General features: G+C 43.8%; 1 protein-coding gene across 3 annotated transcripts in view; it reads right to left on the reverse strand.

The window, feature by feature from the left end:
• Positions 1-8,438, reverse strand: part of HHAT (hedgehog acyltransferase) — a 146,695-nt gene extending 138,257 nt beyond the window's left edge. Inside the window, exons 1-7 of one of the 3 annotated variants that reach the window (XM_033055749.1) lie at positions 8,358-8,438; positions 7,817-7,942; positions 6,396-6,463; positions 5,297-5,410; positions 4,489-4,569; positions 3,017-3,229; positions 837-1,008 (exon numbers count right to left, since the gene is read on the reverse strand). In XM_033055749.1, the coding sequence (XP_032911640.1) occupies positions 837-1,008; positions 3,017-3,229; positions 4,489-4,569; positions 5,297-5,410; positions 6,396-6,463; positions 7,817-7,910 (742 nt within the window). In that variant the 5' untranslated portion in view covers positions 7,911-7,942; positions 8,358-8,438. Of the gene's footprint in view, positions 1-836; positions 1,009-3,016; positions 3,230-4,488; positions 4,684-5,296; positions 5,445-6,395; positions 6,464-7,816; positions 7,943-8,357 lie in introns of those variants that run through there. The other 2 variants (XM_033055748.1, XM_033055750.1) reach the window with 2 other exon arrangements.
• Positions 8,439-19,082: the final 10,644 nt, after the last annotated feature.

Below are 19,082 nucleotides of genomic sequence, written 5' to 3' on the forward strand. Positions count from 1 at the left end.
GAGAGTGCAGACATTGCCCTCTGCTGACCAGAGCCCAATGCAGTCCTAGAGTGTTCTCCAACACACACACACACTGTGGTGACACAGGTGAGCTTCAGCTTCAGCACAAGAGTGTGCATCTTGTAAGAGACACCTCCCGCAAGTCGGGAATCACCAAGGCTTTTTCAGAACCTACTTTGAAGGTCTGTGGTTTCTTTGCTTTTTACCTTCCTACCTGGTGATACAGGTGAGAAGTCCAGGCAGGAACCCAAATCAACCACATATGCCAGTTGCTCACACACCATCACCTAAAGCTTTTGTTGATTTATGCTGCATTTGTCAGCACTCTCTTTCCTCACAGTTGGCATTTTAGTGAAATGCCAGGGAGCTGCAGACAGGGTAGAAGTAAGAGAAGCCAAGCAGGAAAACAGAACTGAGAGGCACTGTCCTTCCCTCTACTATTTTCACAAGTTTTGTCCTTTTACTTTTCAATATGAATGCAAACTAGAAACATCAATCACAAGGAGATAAAAATATCCATCCCCACACTAAATAAATTCCTTGTAAGTGCTCACTTCTATGACTTGTGGGGGAGAATCACTCTAGACCAAAGTTTAGAGAGATACTCTAAACTGGGAAAAGTACACATTTTTTAATTTAGGAAGCAGCTCAATAAGTTCAATTAAGCTTATGGAGAATCTACATGTTATATTAAGAGTCTGTAGACCACCCTTCTGACAGTGACTGGCTATAATGTGCTACATTTAAGTACCTACAAATGGACAGAAAAGAGATGCAGACTGGGGTTCTTGAAGCAGGGGAAGAAGAAAGATTTCTACTATTGTTTCTATACTCACCCAAGGCCCAGTAAGATGCAGACTCCAAAGGCAGAGCACTACTGTAGAGAGCATGGATATACATGAGGTGAATCATCAGCTCAGCCAGGCACCACCAAAAGAAAATACGTATTATGCCCACAATTAAGATGCTGAGATTGGTCTTCACACTGAAAGCTTCTTGTCTCCTCATCTAAAGAAGAAATCCAAAGAGGTTACCTGGCACAAAACCAGTCGTTTTACTCAAAATACTCATCCTGGGAACTTCTGACTACACCACTTGGAAATTCCTGACATGCTCTCGAGGTCTCTGGTCTCTTCATTCTCAATCTCAGTAAGCAATAGAAAGCAACAAGAAGCCAAATGTGAATGCTCATTGCACCAAACTGTTGTAAAAAAGGCGAACTACTGTTAACCTGAACAGAATCCAGACATGAGACTTTAATTCCTGCAACTTGACCTCTGGAGATAATAAAAAGATTAAAGAAACTACAGCTATGAAGAAGGTTTTCCAAGCAGTAGCCCTTCCAAACACAGGAACGATGACTGCTTACTCTTAAAATACCTCCAATTTCTACCAACTGCATAGAATCCATTCCTTGAGGACAGTTGTTAATTCTTCTCTCATAGCATTGCCAAAGTCAGCAGAATCTATAGAATGTGCTGAGAAAATGGAAGTTAAATATCAGATAAGCCAAAGTTTGCAGTTGACAGGCTTCTCAAGAGGCTCCAAATTCTAACTACAGTAAACACACTGGCATATTATTATTATTGCACCACCTCTCCACAATAAAAGAGAATAGAATCAAAAACCAGAAACATAGCATTGCCTAAACACTCAGTCGTGGGTTATACATCTATTATTGTGTGCAACATTTCCTTTTCCAGTCTCTAACTGGCCACCAAAAACGCACATACAAGAGAAGAAACCAACTCATCTGCACAGGCCCTCAGTCCCAAGCACAGTGCAGTTAACATACACACTCATTTGGAGGGTTCCTTTGTAGTAGCTGGGTGAAAGCTTGGAGACAACGATTTTATCACAGGGATTTGCACAACAGGCCTTCAAACCCATGTCTAGAACTGCTCTGCCTTGTTTCAACCCAGAAATTCAACAAGGCCAGTGACAAAATGCCAATGTCTCATTTTTGCCTGGCAGTGAAGCCAATTGCCAGAACTGGTATTAGACTCTTTGGGCAATACAGTAGTTCACTGTCTCCAGCTCCAGAATGTCTACAAAACAATAATTAGTAAAAAATATTACCTCAGTTTCTATGCAAGACTACGCAGACTTTTCCCACAATATCCATCCCAAGATAACAACATTCAACCTTGAATCTTCCAAAGCAAGTGAAAAAAATGACCATAGGACTTTTCACTCAAGGATCCACCAGAATCTAGTTTCTCTTTCATAAAGCCCAGTAACTTGCTTTGGTTTCAACAGAAAATTCCCAAATATAAACAGAAGCAAGCAATCCCTAGGTTTCTATGCATAAACCGAAAAAGCAGTTTTATGGTTTGAAATGTTTACTAATCCACTTTGACACAATAATTTTAGCTATAGACATAATAGGTTGTGATGCCACTTCTTACTCAAGTATGTAAGAAAATATGGACAGTAATAAAGGATGAAAACACTTTTCCCATCATGTAAAAAGCAGGCTTGAAAAGAAGCCTGCAAGGGACTAAGAAAAGCATTCAGTATAGTTGGTAGGTCTCATATTTTAAACAAGCTGCTCGGTTGAAGCAAAGTGCTCCTAGCAAGTCATCAGCTGTTTTCACATCATGAGGAAAAAACTGGAGTTTTCAGGAATTCCCAATACAATCTACCAGCTTTCTGTGACTCTGAAATCTGCTTCAGAGTTAATAGCAAACTTATGCTGAAAACATTAGCTTTGTTTCACCTGATTAAGAAGAAAACAAAAAGCCAGTCCAGGAGCTGCATGCTAACATTATAACACTCTCTAAATGTAACAAAGCATGTCACTGTCTCCGTGGTTGAAGGGATGAACTTGATGCCAGACAAGAACATCCTGTGAAGCAGAACTCAGGGAGACAGGTTTGCCTTAAAAGTCAATATTCAGGACACTACAACATTCCACATGATACACACAAAACTGTCACATTCCTATAGTCTTATTTGTTGATTTTATAATTATGTGGAAGACAGCTTCAGACACCCAAAGAACAACCACTGTTACCTGCTTACTGAATTCATCAAAATTCACGAGGGGTCCATTGTGGAATGTAGGATAGTAAAACACATATGCCAGCATCCAGGGGAATGAGTGGGATGACTTCTGGGTAGGTGCATGCCAGCAGTACTCTAGGCTGAAGCTAGTGCAGAAGAGGCAGCGGACAGACACAGTGAAGAGCAGCAGATAATACTCATTTTCAGTGTCATACCACTTTCTCTGCAAAACAAAATAAAGCCAGATCATGATGGTGCAGTGCTGTGTTTTCTCTATGGCAAGACAGCAATGTTTACTCAACTTTTGGGGTCAGAAGCAGCAGGAAGAAACTAAAGCCAGCAGCAGTGGGAATGAGAATCTAAAGTGAACAGCACTAAACACATGAACAACGAGCACTGGCTTTTGATGGAGAAAGGTCCTCCAGAGCTACTGCAGCCAGCATAAAGAGACAACAGCTTGATTTCAGAAACATGTTAGGCTGTGAAGAACTACAGGAAAGCAGGAAAGTTCTTCTAAAAGAAATGAAACATTATCTACCTCATATTTAGTCCAGTACTACAATATTCAAACCAGCTGACAACAGTTGATGGTCAAGGGACTATTAGGGATGAAGCTAGATGTAAAGAGAGTAAGTCACCCTGAGAAAACTTACGGCTGGAAAAACTGCTACTGAGTATTTACTGATCTTTGATACTCAGTATCACACTTGTTGCCAACAACAAAAACCTATGACCACGAAAAACATGGAAACATCAGCAAATGTAGCTTGACTGACTGACAATTTGTTTTGCAGTGGGCCCTCTCCTCACCAGAGCAAATCACAAAACTGACCACACCACATGAAGAGATTCTACACACTCATTCCCCCTCCCCCTGAACATCAGGGTAACAACCCTCATAACAAATGTCCAGTTTTTCCCATTGGTCCACTAAAATACAACAGGACATCTCCTCACAACTGGTCAACAGTTTTTCCATATCTGTATTACCCAAAAAAAGCCACTAGACGAAGAGGAAAACTGAGCTTGCTTAGAGCTAATTGATGCAAGTAACTCATTTGGTATAAATCAAAGTGTTGGAGAAAGTCTCCCTCGCTGCAGAAGTCACAGGCAGGCTTAACTGAGTAACTCCTGGATACAAACCCAAACCCCAGGACCTTAAATTGGCAGGATTAGAGTTCCAATGAAATGTGTTTAATAGAGCACTGGTGAAGTATTTCATACTCCAGCCCTACTGAACACCACTAACACATCAAGGGACATACTTTTATCCCGAAGCACTGGCCACCATGATAGAGAAATGTGACTTTTCTAACTGGAGATGCTCTAGCATGAGTCACTGCAGTGCTACTGCTTAAGATTTCTCAAACCACCCCTGCTTATATCAACTGAAGGGACAGTAAGCTGCCATAGAGATAGATGCCATTACAGACAACCACCACCATAATTAATTTGATGCTTAATTAGTCCGTCTCACATTACCTTGGTTTCTTCCACTGCTGGTATGCGTAAAGTGGACAGCAGAATAAGGGAGCACAACCATGTCAGGAGTGACAGCTGAAACTGAGCCACAGCAAAGGAAATAGCTGCATGTAACAAAATGACAGCAAAGCCCTTGATTCCCAGTAACAACCAGCAGGCAGCCATTCCATAAACCATCAAGCACCATGGTTTATACTGTCAGAAAAAGAAAAGTTAACAATCTTCAGTTCAATTATTTCTAAAGCAAAAAGGTACTCAATACTTATGCTGCCTACATAGGTTCTGAAGTAGAGACAAAGTATCTCACCCGCAGGAGAGGAACACACAGAAAAAAACACAGAAACCCAACTGCATCCCTAAAAGTGGGAGAGAAGGTGTTTCTCCAGTAGCATCACATGAAAACCAGAGCCTCCTAATTTGAGGGAGAACATAACTTCTTCCTTTTCTTCCCCAAACTAGCAGGTATGACACCACACACAGATTGTTTCCCGCAATCACACAATCATTTAGCAATCATGCCAAAACCCAAGCAGCCATCATTTTACATTACTTTCCTCACAAAGGAACAACTGCACCCCCGTATGTGTACAAGTCAAATAATGCTGTTTAATGGCTCACAACAAGGCAGAGGCTTTTAGAGATTGAAGGCTGAAGTCTCCAAACATTAAGGCAACCAACCAACCTCCACACACAATTCACACCACAGAATGAGATTTACTGCTCTCAGCGGCCTCACAGCAAAGCTTCCCATGTCCACAGTAAACAGATCCATCAGGAACTCCCTACTGTAAAGAAAATCCCTACGTACCTTCTCCACCAAGAGCCTGGACATCTGAGATACCAGTAGGTGACCAGCCAGAAGCCACAGTATGCGTTCCCTTCCCCATTCAATCCAGTAGCTCCACTCAAAGTCCATGGGGTCCTGTGGCATGAAGGGAACTGGTCACTGTGTGTATCTGGCCATAAAGGACAAAGGAATACCCTATAATACACCAGCTGTGTGGTACCAAACAGAACTCCCACATCTCAGGAACACCATTTCAGCAATCCAGTTGGATCACTGGCAGCAGGGAACTCAGGCAGCAACATTTTTGCTTCCAATGGGGGAAAGTTCAGGAACACAGAGCTTTAGATGGTGTTGTGCCTTCTGTGCCTCACACTGGTGCAACTTCAGCTCTCCTGAGGGATTCAAAAAGAAACCCTGGCTCTGCCTTGAAAAACCAAGTGTTATGCTGGAAGAAAAGTTTAAGTCCCCATTTCAGCAAAGTCTAATTGCAATCAGATGGAGATAGGTCAGTTGGAGTTACTATGGCATGAGATTTTTATCTGAATTAGGTAAGAGGGATTAGCCAGTAGCTCCATGCCCAATACAGAGCCTCACCAAAAGTTCATCTCAGCTGCCTTAAAGCTTTCCAAAAAGCACATTTCAAAGGTCCACTACCAGCACTGATGGCAGGCCTAAACACCAAAACACTTCCACAGACATGCATTCCTGCCTTTGTGTAAGCAATCTTCAAGAACAGTTGCATTATTTGCTTTTGACCTCACAACCTTTTGAAGAAATGCAAGTAAGGGGAGGTAGGGATATGTTTTTTTGTTTGGGGTTGAGGACTGCCAGTTTTCTTACTGTTTGTATTTTTTAAATACCAACTATGTTTCTTTAAGACCTCAGGATAAACATTTAAGCCAGGGATCAAGAAAAGGAACAAAGTTTTGGTTATGATTCCTAGATCCAGACACACCCAGCCAGTCTCTCTTCCTCATCAGAAACATGAGACTAAAATTAACTATAAATATCCAAATCTGACGTTACTATAAACTTCTAAAGCTAAATCAGAAACTTGGATGTGCAAGGGGCAGGGAGATGTGATTATTACCACAAAACAAGACACTGTCACCCCTCCTACCTTTTTCAGTCCCCGAAAGAGAGTCCCAGGGTCCAGCCCAAACCTTCTGTCCATTGCAGCCTCATACTCTGCAGGGAAGAGCAAACCTTTGATAAGGACACAGTAGCCACAGCAGGAAGAGTCAGGTGTGGGTTCTCTGCTGCTCAAGAGCAACACATTCCCACATGGTGTCCACCAGTGAGGATACCCATATCCAGGGAAGGGCAAGTCACCACATACACTGCTCACTAGGTGGGGGACCCCCATAGTAATGGCAAAGCAATTCCCCAGAACCGGTGTTTTGACTACCACTGGCAATGGGGACAGCAGCAGTAACCCACCTTTTACCACACAAAACCTGCACTAATCATCACTGGCCATTTGTCAGAACTTTCTTCCACCAGAGCAGAATAGGGACACAGACCTGAGAGTGGCCAGTATAGACAAAACAGGGAAAAGCTGCTCAGAGAAGCTGCCTCTAGAGCCCACAGCCACCACATTTTGCCACTTCTGCAGAAGACTTGCTGTAGGCATGGGTGCACAGCTCTGTACCCAGTTACACAGCACTCCTCCCACTGCTCTGCAAATGCCTTTCTGGCACTTCTGTTCTTCCCTTGAGCGCTTTCAAGAGCCAGGTAGAGTTATTAATGCAGAACCTTGCTGATTAAAGCCTAATAAGAAGCAATACATATTCCCTGCAAAGCCTCTTTAGCTTGTTATACTTTTATAATACAACCATTATTTCCATTTAAATACCAATGTGATATAACACAGCTTCTTTTCATCTACAAATTGCACTTAATTTGCTTAAAATCCCACCCTTGCTCTGCAATAGGTCCCCAGTGTCAAACCAAGCCACCACTGCAGCTTCCAAGAGGCTACACAAGGCAGAGGTAGGTGTTTGGAAACAAACTGAGCACAAAGCTCTACAGACAACGCAACTATTACTGAGTCCTGGACTCAGCACCAGAGCTCCAAGCAGGGAACACCAAAATTGCCCTAGAACCTCTCCAGGTTCAGACCCTGGCAAGCACCATCAGAAGGTACAGCTGCTTGTGAACCACCCCACCCACAAGGAGCTGCTGGTGACTAGCCAGGAAAAACAAGACAATTCAAAACCAACTTTCCTGAATTTTCCCTGAGTAGCTGAGCTTCAGAGGTCTCCTTCATCTTTTCCCCAACACCTATGTCCGAGGACAGCGTTACCATGGGCCTTCCTAGCACTCAAAGGCAAAAAAGCCCTGGGACAAAGCTCTCTGCCCAGGTGGCATCTGCCTACTGCCTCCTCACATAGAGCAGGCTGGCAGCTGGGAGAAACACAGTGGCTCCTCGTACAGGAAGAAAATAGAAACCAAGCGGCGAAGAGAACTCATACCAAACAGCCTGGCCAGCCAGGGGTGGGAAGCTGTGCCCGAGCGAGCGCGCCCACGCCGCACACTTACTTCGAGACACTTGGTGCGCTTCGTAGAACGCGTAGAGGTGGGAGCCCACGGTCAGGAGCCCGTAGAGGCACAGTTCCCAGGCCGGCAGCAGCATCGGCACGGGCGCTGCTCCCGCCGGCCGCCTCCCTGCGGGAAGGAGAAGAGAAGCGGTGTCCTGGCGGCGGGCAGGCAGGCAGCGAGCAGCGAGACACCCGGCACGGGCACGGCGGCTCCGGGACCGCCTGGCCGGGCTCGGCTCCGAGGCGGCTCCGGGACCGCCTGGCCGGGCTCGGCTCCGAGGCGGCTCCGGGACCGCCTGGCCGGGCTCGGCTCCGAGGCGGCTCCGGGACCGCCTGGCCGGGCTCGGCTCCGAGGCGGCGCCGCTCCGCCCGCAGCCACCGGGAGGGCAGGCGAGCCGTGCCCGGCCGCGCCGGCTGCTGAGGCCCCGGGTCCAAGGGCTGCCCACGGCCGGCGGAACCCTCAGGACACAACCAGGACCGGACCACGGCTGCGTTCGGGGACGCGGGACAGAAAGGAGAGGAGGGACACGCAGCCCCCTTACCTGAGGAGGGCTGTGCCGCCGGGAGGGCGAGGAGCGGCAGCAGCGGCCTCGGATGGGCCGGCCGGAGGCTCCACACCCGCAGGCGAGCGGGCGGCCGCGCTCCCGGGCGCTCCCGCCGCTCCGCCACACGCGCGAGCCCGCGCCCGGCCCGGCCCGGCCCCTCACGGGCGGCGCCCGCCCCGCGGAACGGGGCGGGACGGGGCGGGACGGAGTCCCGGGTCCTGCGCGCCCCGGAACGGACGCTGGGCGGCGCTGCAGCCCGCGCGGTGCCGGGTGCGCGGGGCCACGGGGTGTAAATACAACTATAGGGTGTAAATACACAGCCACGGGTTGTAAATACAAATATAGGGTGTAAATACACAGCTACGGGGTGTAAATACAAATATACGGTGTAAATACACAGCCATGGTGTGTAAATACAACTGTAGGGTGTGAATACACAGCCACGGGGTGTAAATACAAATATAGGGTGTAAATACACAGCCATGGTGTGTAAATACAATTGTAGGGTGTAAATACAAGTATAGGGTGTAAATACAAATATAGGGTGTAAATACAGCTATAGGGTGTACATACACAGCCACGGGGTATAAATATACCTATAGGTTGTAAATATAATTATAGGGTGTTAATACACAGTCACGGGGTGTAAATACAACTATAGGGTGTAAATACATAGCCACGGGTATAAATATACCTATAGGGTGTGAATACAATTATAGTGTGTAAATACAACTATAGGGCGTAAATACACAGTCAAGGAGCCTGCAAACACTGCTACAGGGGTAAATATACCTGCAGGGTGTAAATATACCTATGGGGTGTAAATACACAGCCATGGAGCCCACAGACTCTGTTATGGGGGGTAAATATAACTACAGGGTGTAAATATACCTACAGGGTGCAAATATACAGCTACAGGGTGTGAATATATATACCTACAGGGTGTAAATTTACCTATAGGGTGTAAATACATAGCTCAAGGGTGTAAATATACCTACAGGGTGTGCATACACCACTACAGGGTGTAAATACACAGCTACAACTACAGGTTGTAAATGTACCGACAGGGTGTAAATACACCTACAGGGTTTGCCTACAACTACAGGGTGTAGTTATTATAGGATATCCATTATAGGATGTACATACACAGCCACAGGGCGCGTAGACACCCCCAGGGTGCCCACACACCTACAGGCTGCACACACCACTTCAGGGTGTCCATAGCAGCCTTTCACAGCCCTTCTTGCCCACTCTCTCCAGAGTACAAAGCACACTTATGCTGGGACACTGTTTTTACCATTATCATGACACAATCTGATAAATTAACAGGTCTGAACAGGACTGGAAGTCCTGGTGCTGACAACTCCCGCCTGGATCAACCTGCATTTAGCAAGGGCTTCCTCCTCCTGGCGCTGCAGACATGGCTAATGAACCTCACTGTTCCTAGAGTAAAAAGCACACCGACTTCCCAATCCCAAATGTGTGAGCAATCTATGCTCATCTGATGTTGCACCATGTGACTTTTAACCCTCTCTGTTGCTGAGATCAGTGATGTCATATTTTAATGGGGGGGAATACTTCATATCCTAGTGGACCTTTTCTTGCTAGATCTTTAAGTTCCTCATATAATATTTCTGCCCCCTGATCACCTGGCTGCATCCTCAAATTCCTGTTTCCGAATCTTTGAAAGACAGGCTTCTATCTGATACTCCAGGTGTAGGCATAAAATCAAAGAACCACAGAATCATTAAGGTTAGAAAAAACCTCTAAGATCATCGAGTCCAACCTTTGACTGAATACAACCGTGTCAACTAAACCATAGCACTAAGCACCATATCCATTCATTTCTTCAACACTTCCAGGAAGGGTGGCTCCACCACTTCCCGGGCAGACAGTTCTAAGGCTTAACTACCCTTTTCATGAAGAAATTCTTTCCAATGTCCAACCTGAAGCTCCCCTGGTGGAGCTTGTGACTATGTCCTGTTGTCCTGTCAAGAGTTGCCTGTGAGAAGAGACTGACCTCTACCTGGCTACACCTTCCTTTCAGGCTGTTGAAGAGGGTGATAGAGTCACCCTTGAGCATCATCTTTCATCTTTCCAGGGTAGACACCCCCAGTTCCCTCTGCTGCTCCTCACAGGACTCATTCTCCAGACTTTTCACAAGCTCCAATGCCCTTCTCTGAACATGCTCCAGTGCCTCAACATCTTACTTGTGGTGAGGGGCTAAGAACTGGACACAGCACTCAAGGTGTGGCCTCACCAGTGCCCAGTACCAGACAATCACTGCCCTGGTCCTGCTGGACAGGTAGTGCTGGTACAAGCCAGAATGCCATTGGCCCTCTTGACCACCTGGGCACATGCTGGCTCATGTTCAGTAGGCTGTCAACTAGCACCTCTGGATCATTTTCCACTGGGCCATTTTCCAGCCACTCTGCTCCAGTCAGTTATCAGTCTCACCAGTACAAGGAGTTTTCTTCCCTGTCTGAACCAGACATGCACCTCCTAACATCTCCAATAATTCAGAGCCTATGATAGTATTCAATGATCTTTGCTTTTTCCTCCATTTTTTCTTTCTGTGTCTCTTTGCCAGAGAATGACTCACCTTCAGTTTATGGTGTTAGTTGTGATAGACCCTAGATGTATGAATTGCACTTGCTCTGTAGAACTGCTGTAAAATCTCAGAGTTAGGGACATCCTCCTCTATGATGCCCAGATGCTATTCTCTGCTGACAGTGCTTCCCCAATTTTTTGCCCTCATCAAGTTAGTTAGTACCTTCCTGTCCACCAAAAAAATTGACAACAGACTGCATAACAGCACCAAAACATCACCCCTGAACTTGTAAAAACATTTCCAAAGCACTGCAGCTGAGTTACAGCCACCAAGGGTCAGCAGAGTTTGTTTTCCTGCAGTTCTGTGGTTTCTGGCCACCTGAAGCCGGCACAGACACCAAGCCCTCTAGATGGCTGCATAACACCAGCAGTATGCCAGCTACAAAAAGGGAATAGGTACAACAAGGTACAGATTTTACATCGGATTACTGTGAAAAGGACATCTTCATCACTAGTTTTGTGGTGACATTCAAAAGCCCTGTATGGACCAGGTGATCAGTTACCCTTCCACAAGGGTCATTGCCAAGCCCAGTGAAGAGGAACACTGACAAACATAACAACAGCCCCAGCTGGAAGATCTCACTGTCTGGAATTCTACATTAGATGATTATTTTGTTCCCACCCTTATTCAAGCTATTTTATATAATACAACACGACAAGTCTCAGTGAATGAGTTTCCAAGAGTAGCTGTAAACTAAACTGCTGGACATCATTAGCACAAATACCTATGCATTGACACAGCCTTCACAATTTCAGATGGCATGAATGAAAAAGCAAGTTCCACTACTCCTATAGTCACTGATAGGCAGCAGTGGAATCTGGGAACAAAAACTCTAGGAAAATGGCAGCAGAAAGTCCTACTTGTCATTTGATCAGGAAGGAGGTAACAGGTATTATGTCTCTTGCCCTGTGTCTCAGCAGCTACACAGGCCTGGCAGCCACTTCAAAGCATCTGCCCTTTGAGAAGAAAGCAGTGTTACTCTGTGTACATGTGGCAGGTTTCTCTGAGGCCAAAATTAAAAAATAGCCTTGGGCAGAATGATAATTTGCAATGGTAAAGATGTTTTCTTGGTACAGATTAGGGGCATCGCTTCTGTTTGAAGGTTTGCACTGTGCTTACTCATTTCTAGAATGAATTTGCCTCCATGAACAAAGGGTCAGACATCTTACAGGCTGGGTCAGACATCTCTAGCAAAGAGTCTGTCCCTAATAGATGTTCATGTCCGCTTTTTAAACTTCTATCACTTCTGAAGCTGGCATAGCACCTGAGTTGAAAGGGTTGCGTTTTGACTGTAAAGTTCAAAGTTTGGTCACAGTCTCAATTTCTTATGTGTTAAGCTAAGATGTGGTTATCAGGAACTTAAGCAAAAAAATACGGAATGAAAGAGGACAGAGGTAGCAGGAGGCCTTTCAAAGAGGTCCTTACTATTGCCTTACTATGCAAGGTCAGCTTTTACAAAACTCTTTTATTATGGAATCACAGGATGGGTGAGGTTGGAAGGCACCACAGTGGTCATCTGGTCAACCCTCCCTGCTCAAGAAGGGTCACCTCAGAGCACAGGATTGCATGCAGACAGTTCTTGAATATCTCCAGCGTGGTATTGCTTTTTATCTTATTTTTTTCTTCAGTCAGAGTCAGGATTGAATGCACAAGAGATGGAATTTCATGTTTGGACTCAGATGTTTATTAATTCTTACCTAAGTTGCAGTGAGTGCTACAGCACTTCTAGCTAACAAGCTAAAAATGGTGAAATGCCAATGTATCTTGCTTGATACAGGGTCTTTTAAGGGTTAATTGTCCAATTAAAAACTAACACCTAAATTATTTTTACTTTTGACCCAATGACCAAACACCTGTGATCTGCAGTGTGGCATTTTCTATCCAATTAAAAAGTACCACCTATACCCAAGAAGAAGAAGACGAAGAAGAAAGAAAACCTCTGCCCTAAAACCTCCATCTTGCCCTATTAGTATATTCTAAAACCCAAAATTTTAAAGCCTTCACCATGTGACATTACACACTTCTACTCAAACTACACCCCAGTGATTCTAGTTCTATCACTCCATTTTGGAAGCCTTCTCCAAGGCCTCAGGTCAAAAGCAGTGTTCTTTTTGGGGTCAGTGCCTGACAGCACAGAAAGTTCAAAACTCCTGATTTCCAGGATTCCAACAGTGAAGGAGACTCCACAACCTCTCTGGACAACCTGTTTCAGTGCTATGTCACCCGCACAGTAAAGAAGTTCTTCCTCATATTCAAGTGGAACTTCCTGTGTATCAGTTTCTGCACATTGTCCTTGTCCTGTTGCCTGGCACCACTGAGCAGAGCCTGGTCCATCTTCCTGACATCCCCACTTCAGACAAGGTCCCCTCTCAGTCATCTCTTCTCAAGTCTAACAGGCCCAGTTCCCTCAGCCTTTCTTCACAGGCAATGCTCCTGTCCCTTACTCATCTCTGTTGCCCTCATCTAGACTCTCTCCAACAGCTCCCTGTGTCCCTTGTACTGAGGCACCAAGAACTGGACACAGCACTCCAGAAGAGGCTTCACCAAGACTGAGTAGAGCCTAATTATTTCTAGGGCTTCATCATGGCCATGGGGAAAGGCAAGGTGCGGGTTGTAAAAGGCAATGAAGTGGGAAAAGGAGGCATTTTGAAGCTGGGAAAATGAAGCAAAGATCAAGTTTTTAAGGCAACTGTTTTTTGCAACTGTCGTTGGTTTCACATCAGGTTAAGAAATCAAAATGAGTATGTATTAACCCAGCAGTGGATTTCTCCAGCAGGCTAAAGCATAGGGCTTCTCACTGGTTTTATTTTTTAATATAAAGTTCCCATGGGGATTACCTGCTCTAGAGTTTTGTCTCCCAGGCAGAGATCTCACAGCATTAACTCAAGACTCTAGTTGTCATTCACCCTCTGGAAATCACACAGTAATGCGTCCTGTATGTAACATCTGAATAACAGGACACAATCAGTATGCACTGAGAGCTTGCAGGTTAGAAGTTCAGCAGCAGATAGGAGGCTAAGCTATGTACATTTCTGAGAAATCACCAGTATGACAAGAAATCTCCACGTAGCAAACTAGCAGAATTAAAACTGGAAGACTGAAATACATAGAAGGTATGGTTTGTACAAAGAGAGACAAGTGTGTCTTCCAGTAGCCAAGTTAAATAGGACACAACTGAGATTAATGTGAACCCTCTGTCTGGAGATCTCAAGCGCAGAGTTATGGACTCTAGGGAGACAACCTGCAAGTTTGCACCTCTTTCTTGTTTGGCTTAAAGAAAAGCAGACATTACACTAAATTGGCAGCATTACAGAGTCCCATCTTTACAGGCTCCTCTCTCCTCTGACTCCCAGCCCTGAAACTAGCTTGCTGTGAAGTGCCAAGCATTTTTTTCCTCATCACCTTTAGTCATATTTTTGTAGATACTGTTTATATAGAACCTTGCAATTCACCAAGTTACTGTTTCTATGCATGCTTAATGAATCCCTTATAACTTTGAGAACTTGCTTCATGCTCTGAGGCTGGAAAATGACCCTGACTCTTTTACTTGGGAATTCATAAAATTGATTTTGGAAAACGCACTGTAAATTATTACACTACTGTAACTAAGCAGCTCAATGCTGGATTCATGATGAACATCTCAGAGGCATCCTCAACAATGCACTACCTGCTTTTCTTAAACAAAGCCTGCGACCACAGCTCCTGCTCAGAGCCTTTTATGGGATTTTTCACTAATAACATACTCTTCCCACCCACAAAATGACTGTTGTAAGAGGTTCTACGTCCTTGCTTTCACCATGGATGCAGACACCACTTGTGTATGGGGGCCATACCTGGGGTGAAGTTTAACTGTGCTGCCTTAATTGTAACTATCTGAATGGTAGTTCATCATGTTTGAGTCTAAGTTTCTAAGCCCTCTCCTATGAAACTCAAAGGGGAGTTGGATTTTTCTTCATACAATACCCCTTAGAACTTATCCAAAGTTATACTAGAGTTCAAGGGAGTTAATGATATGAGATGGAGTGAAAAGGACCAGAATTTGCCAAAATTATACTCATTGAAATCTTGAAATCAGACAAGAGAACAACTAGATGAATTGAAATGCTAAAAAACCCCAAAAATTCTGCACCAAAGTGAAAACAATAAAAAGGCAATGGGATGACATGAAATGCAGGGAAATGGATCCAGCCTTGCCCGAGTGATCTTCACTGAATTCACAAGATTTCATTTCCTTTCATGTAATGAAGACTTTCCTTTCATGAAAGGAAATTAAATCTTGAAATCATAAAAAAACTGAAATAAATCTCCTGGGGAGGAGATATGATCAAATAAAATGCAGTTGAAAGAGAAAAGTAAATTTGCACATGGAGGGACTACAACCAAAGGGATATGGATGGAATGAGACACAGTTAAAAGGACCAAAAGTTGCCAAAATTACACTTAAAGAAATCTTGAAAGCAGGGAAGGAAATAAAAAAAGAGAGATGGGAGAACAAATTGATGAGTTAAAATTGCTAAAAACCAAAAATTCTGCACCAATATGAAAGCAATAAAAACTAATGGGATGACACAAAATGCAAGGAAATGAATCAAACCTTGCCCAGTTTATCCTCAGTGAATTCACAAGATATCTTTTCATGAAATTAAGAATAGACTGGACTGAAATGCAAAAAAATGAAACAAAAGTTTGTAAAATTATATACTTTATGAAATTATTAGAAAATTGAAATCTCAGTGTATCATTTTCTTTCATGAAATGAAAATGCTTCATTTTATGAAGGGGAATGAAATCTCAAGATTTTAAAGAGTATCACGTCCTTAAATTTCATCTCCTTTCACTGCTTTTCATTCTATTGCATTTTAATAATTTTCCTTTTCATAAGTAATTTTGTATTTTTCAATTTCATTTCCTCTCACGGTATTTCCTTTCCCTTCTTTTCCTTTCCCTTTCATTTCATTTTCCTTTCATTAAATGGAATCTCAGCATTTCATGAAACTAAACGAAATCTGCAGATTACTGAGAGTATCATTTTATTAAGTTTCAGTTTATTTCACTGCTCTTTACTTCACTCCATTCCAACTGTTTTCATTTTGGAATTTTAGGTATTTTTACCCTAACTGATAGACAAGCTTGGGCCTGCAGCTTATGTTCCCATCCACTTGCATGGGCTTAATCTTAAAGGTCTGGGGGCAGCAATGCTATGACCCTGCCATGATTCTGTTGGCCTGTTTTCCAGCCCCAGTGTCCCTGGAGCTCTGGGCTCTTTTCCTCTCTCAACCCTGTCTCTAAGCCTAATGTCCTCTTGTCTCTGGGGCTGTGGTCCACATCACCGTGGGTGGTTCAGATTAGAATGCTGGAGGAGCAGCAAAGCTGGGCCCTTGCCTGGATTGCCTTGGCATGCCATTTCCAGTTGCAGTGTGCCTGGAGCTGTAGGCTCTTCTACTCTCTCAACCCTAACCCAAACAACACCTTGGCACTGTGGCAGAGGTCCTCATCTCCGTAGATGGCCCAGATTAAAAAGTCAGGAGACAGCAATGTTGGCACCCTGCCGTGATGCCCTTGCAATGCTGTTTCTTGCCCTGGCATCCAACAAACATAGGTTCTTTTCCTCTCTAAATCCTAACTTCAACTCTAACCCTATTGGCAGTTTGCCAGAAGCCTTCATTACCATAGATGGCTCAGATTAAAAAGTGAGGAGACAGTGAGGAGACAGCAACGTTGGTACCCTGCTGTGATGCCCTTGTAATGCCTTTTGTAAAGGACAATGTCCCTGGAGCTGTAGGCTCTGCAGCTCTCCCTAACATTAACAGCAGCTTGTGTCAGCTGTCAAGATCCCCATGACCAGGGCAAAAGTGTAGAGTGAGCAATCATGGAATCCTTGCAATAACTTTTCTAGCCTTAGTGGTATGTTTCCAACACCAGGTAGTAGCTGTAACAGAAAATTACGTGAAAAGTAGGTTAGACTGAAAAAGGATGTAGATGGAAAAGAAAAGGTTCCTGTTTTGAGGGATAAGACTAGCTGTAATGTAGAACTTGCAGAGGATACAACAACAGTCTGTGGATCCAGACCTCGTACCCAGAGATACACTGCAAGGCTGGGAGTAAAATGAGCTACAGAGAAATGCTACAGCTAAGGGAGAGCACATAGCAGGAGCTGCAGCACAGGGTGGGGAAGCTTATTTAAAACATGGACATGTTCAGGGGACTTCAGTCAAACTGGTACCAACACCCTTTAGTCTTATAGCTGTCCTTATAGAACTGTTATAAGTCTATAACCACAGTATCCCCAAAATTGGGCATGAGCTTCTCTGGGACATTTTCTGCCCCTCAGTAACACTTCAGCAGGCAAGTGCACCTGGAGAAGAACATAACTATTCCCTACTTCAAACTGCACTTCTCCAGGTTATTTCCCAGCTAAGACAAGTTTGTTCTAGAGGGAGGTTATTTCATGTGTTCAGGTAGGAACACCATACAGCTCTAAATTACAGTGTTTCATACATATAAATGGATCTGCTATGAGTGGCTTTTCTTCATCTGGACAGGCAGTCCTTAACTAAGGAGAAGTTATTTCTTCACCAGGCAGCCAAGAGGTACATCTCATCAGGAGCACTTACACGATGGGGTTGCAGGAATGATTAAATTATTCTTGGAGAGAAAAAGTCCAGGTTCATAATGGTTCACACAAGCCTCATTTGGCCATGTCTGCCTTCTAAGGGAGTTCATATTTGAATTGGCACAGTACCAGAACAATTTGATTTTGGAGGTGTTAGACTTTGCACTGTCCTTTAGAAGAGGTAATGCTCATATATCCAAGCAGCCCATTCTCCAATGGATGTCAGCACACACTGCTCTCACAGGGAAACCAGCACTGTGTACACAGCTACTAAGGAGAGGATTCCCATGCAGTTTCACCCTGACACACAGGCACTGTGCCCAAAACATCTGGTCCTACTGCAAAAAAAATGAGAGCAAAAGTATGTGTAGCTACTAGGGACCCTTTAGCCTCCAGCCTAGAAAATAATTTGAATTAATGGAACTTGAGAGTATGCTCAGTTTTTTTTCATATTTCATTGTGGTATAGAACTGATTTGCTCAACTGAGACTTCTGTCTATGAGGAAAGAGTCAATGCTACCAGCCCAGCTCTCCCAGGCAGCCTTACAATAACAAAACACAGAGTGTGTTCATTAAGTAAGAACATGAAAATACCACCAGGTGAGCAAGCAGGTTGCAGTTTCAATAGTGTTTTCATCACAAACATAGTGAATTTTTTTTAGTTATTATGAAAAGCTCTTCGACAGTGTAATTTTAAGTAAATCGTTCTGTACAAAGCTTTTTTATTTATTCTTTACAATTACCATCATTGGATATTAGCCTCTTCAGATGAAAAGCAACTTGTCAGAAAAAATGCCTGTTTCAGAATTTAATGAGAACATTTCTTCTTTCTTTTCTCTTAAGAGGATTATAATGTGATGGGTGAAATATAAAGAATAACTAGCCCCATTGGAGAGTAAATTCCAAACAATATTTTCTTTTTATACAATCTGAAATGGATGAGCAGGATTTGGTTTTAATTCATCATCCAAGGAAATTATTAATAAACTCTAATGGCAAAATCTTTATCGGATAGATGTTCCAACCTTGAAACACCCAGCCTGGTTTTTAGATCCTCCAATCTGCTTCTAAAAATAGGTTATAAAATATAATTGTTATTTTACAGCCAAAATAATCAGGGTTCAAACTTTCTGTACAGGTGGAGAGGCAGGTTACTTCCTCGGATGTGAACTGATACTTGATTACTCTGTAAAAGGGTTTTTAGCACAATCAAATTCAGATGCTCTCTGGTCTAAACCTGCAAAGCACTGCTGACATGAACTAGCTAAGACTTTTATCCTTTTAATCTCAGAATCCCTAAATTAGGTATATCCAAGGGCTCACACCAGACCAAGGATGAAAAAAGACAAAGTTCAATAATTAAAGGGGCAGAAGAGAGGCTTCGCAAACTGCTTGTTTGTCGTAGCTCACAATGCAAGATGTAACCGAAAGTATGTGTTCTATCACCATCCTCATAAGCTGTTAAAGACAGGTAGGACTATGTTCTTTATCTCTTCCA

The sequence above is a fragment of the Catharus ustulatus genome, chromosome 3 (assembly GCF_009819885.2).
Source record: "Catharus ustulatus isolate bCatUst1 chromosome 3, bCatUst1.pri.v2, whole genome shotgun sequence".
Classification (NCBI taxonomy): domain Eukaryota; kingdom Metazoa; phylum Chordata; class Aves; order Passeriformes; family Turdidae; genus Catharus; species Catharus ustulatus.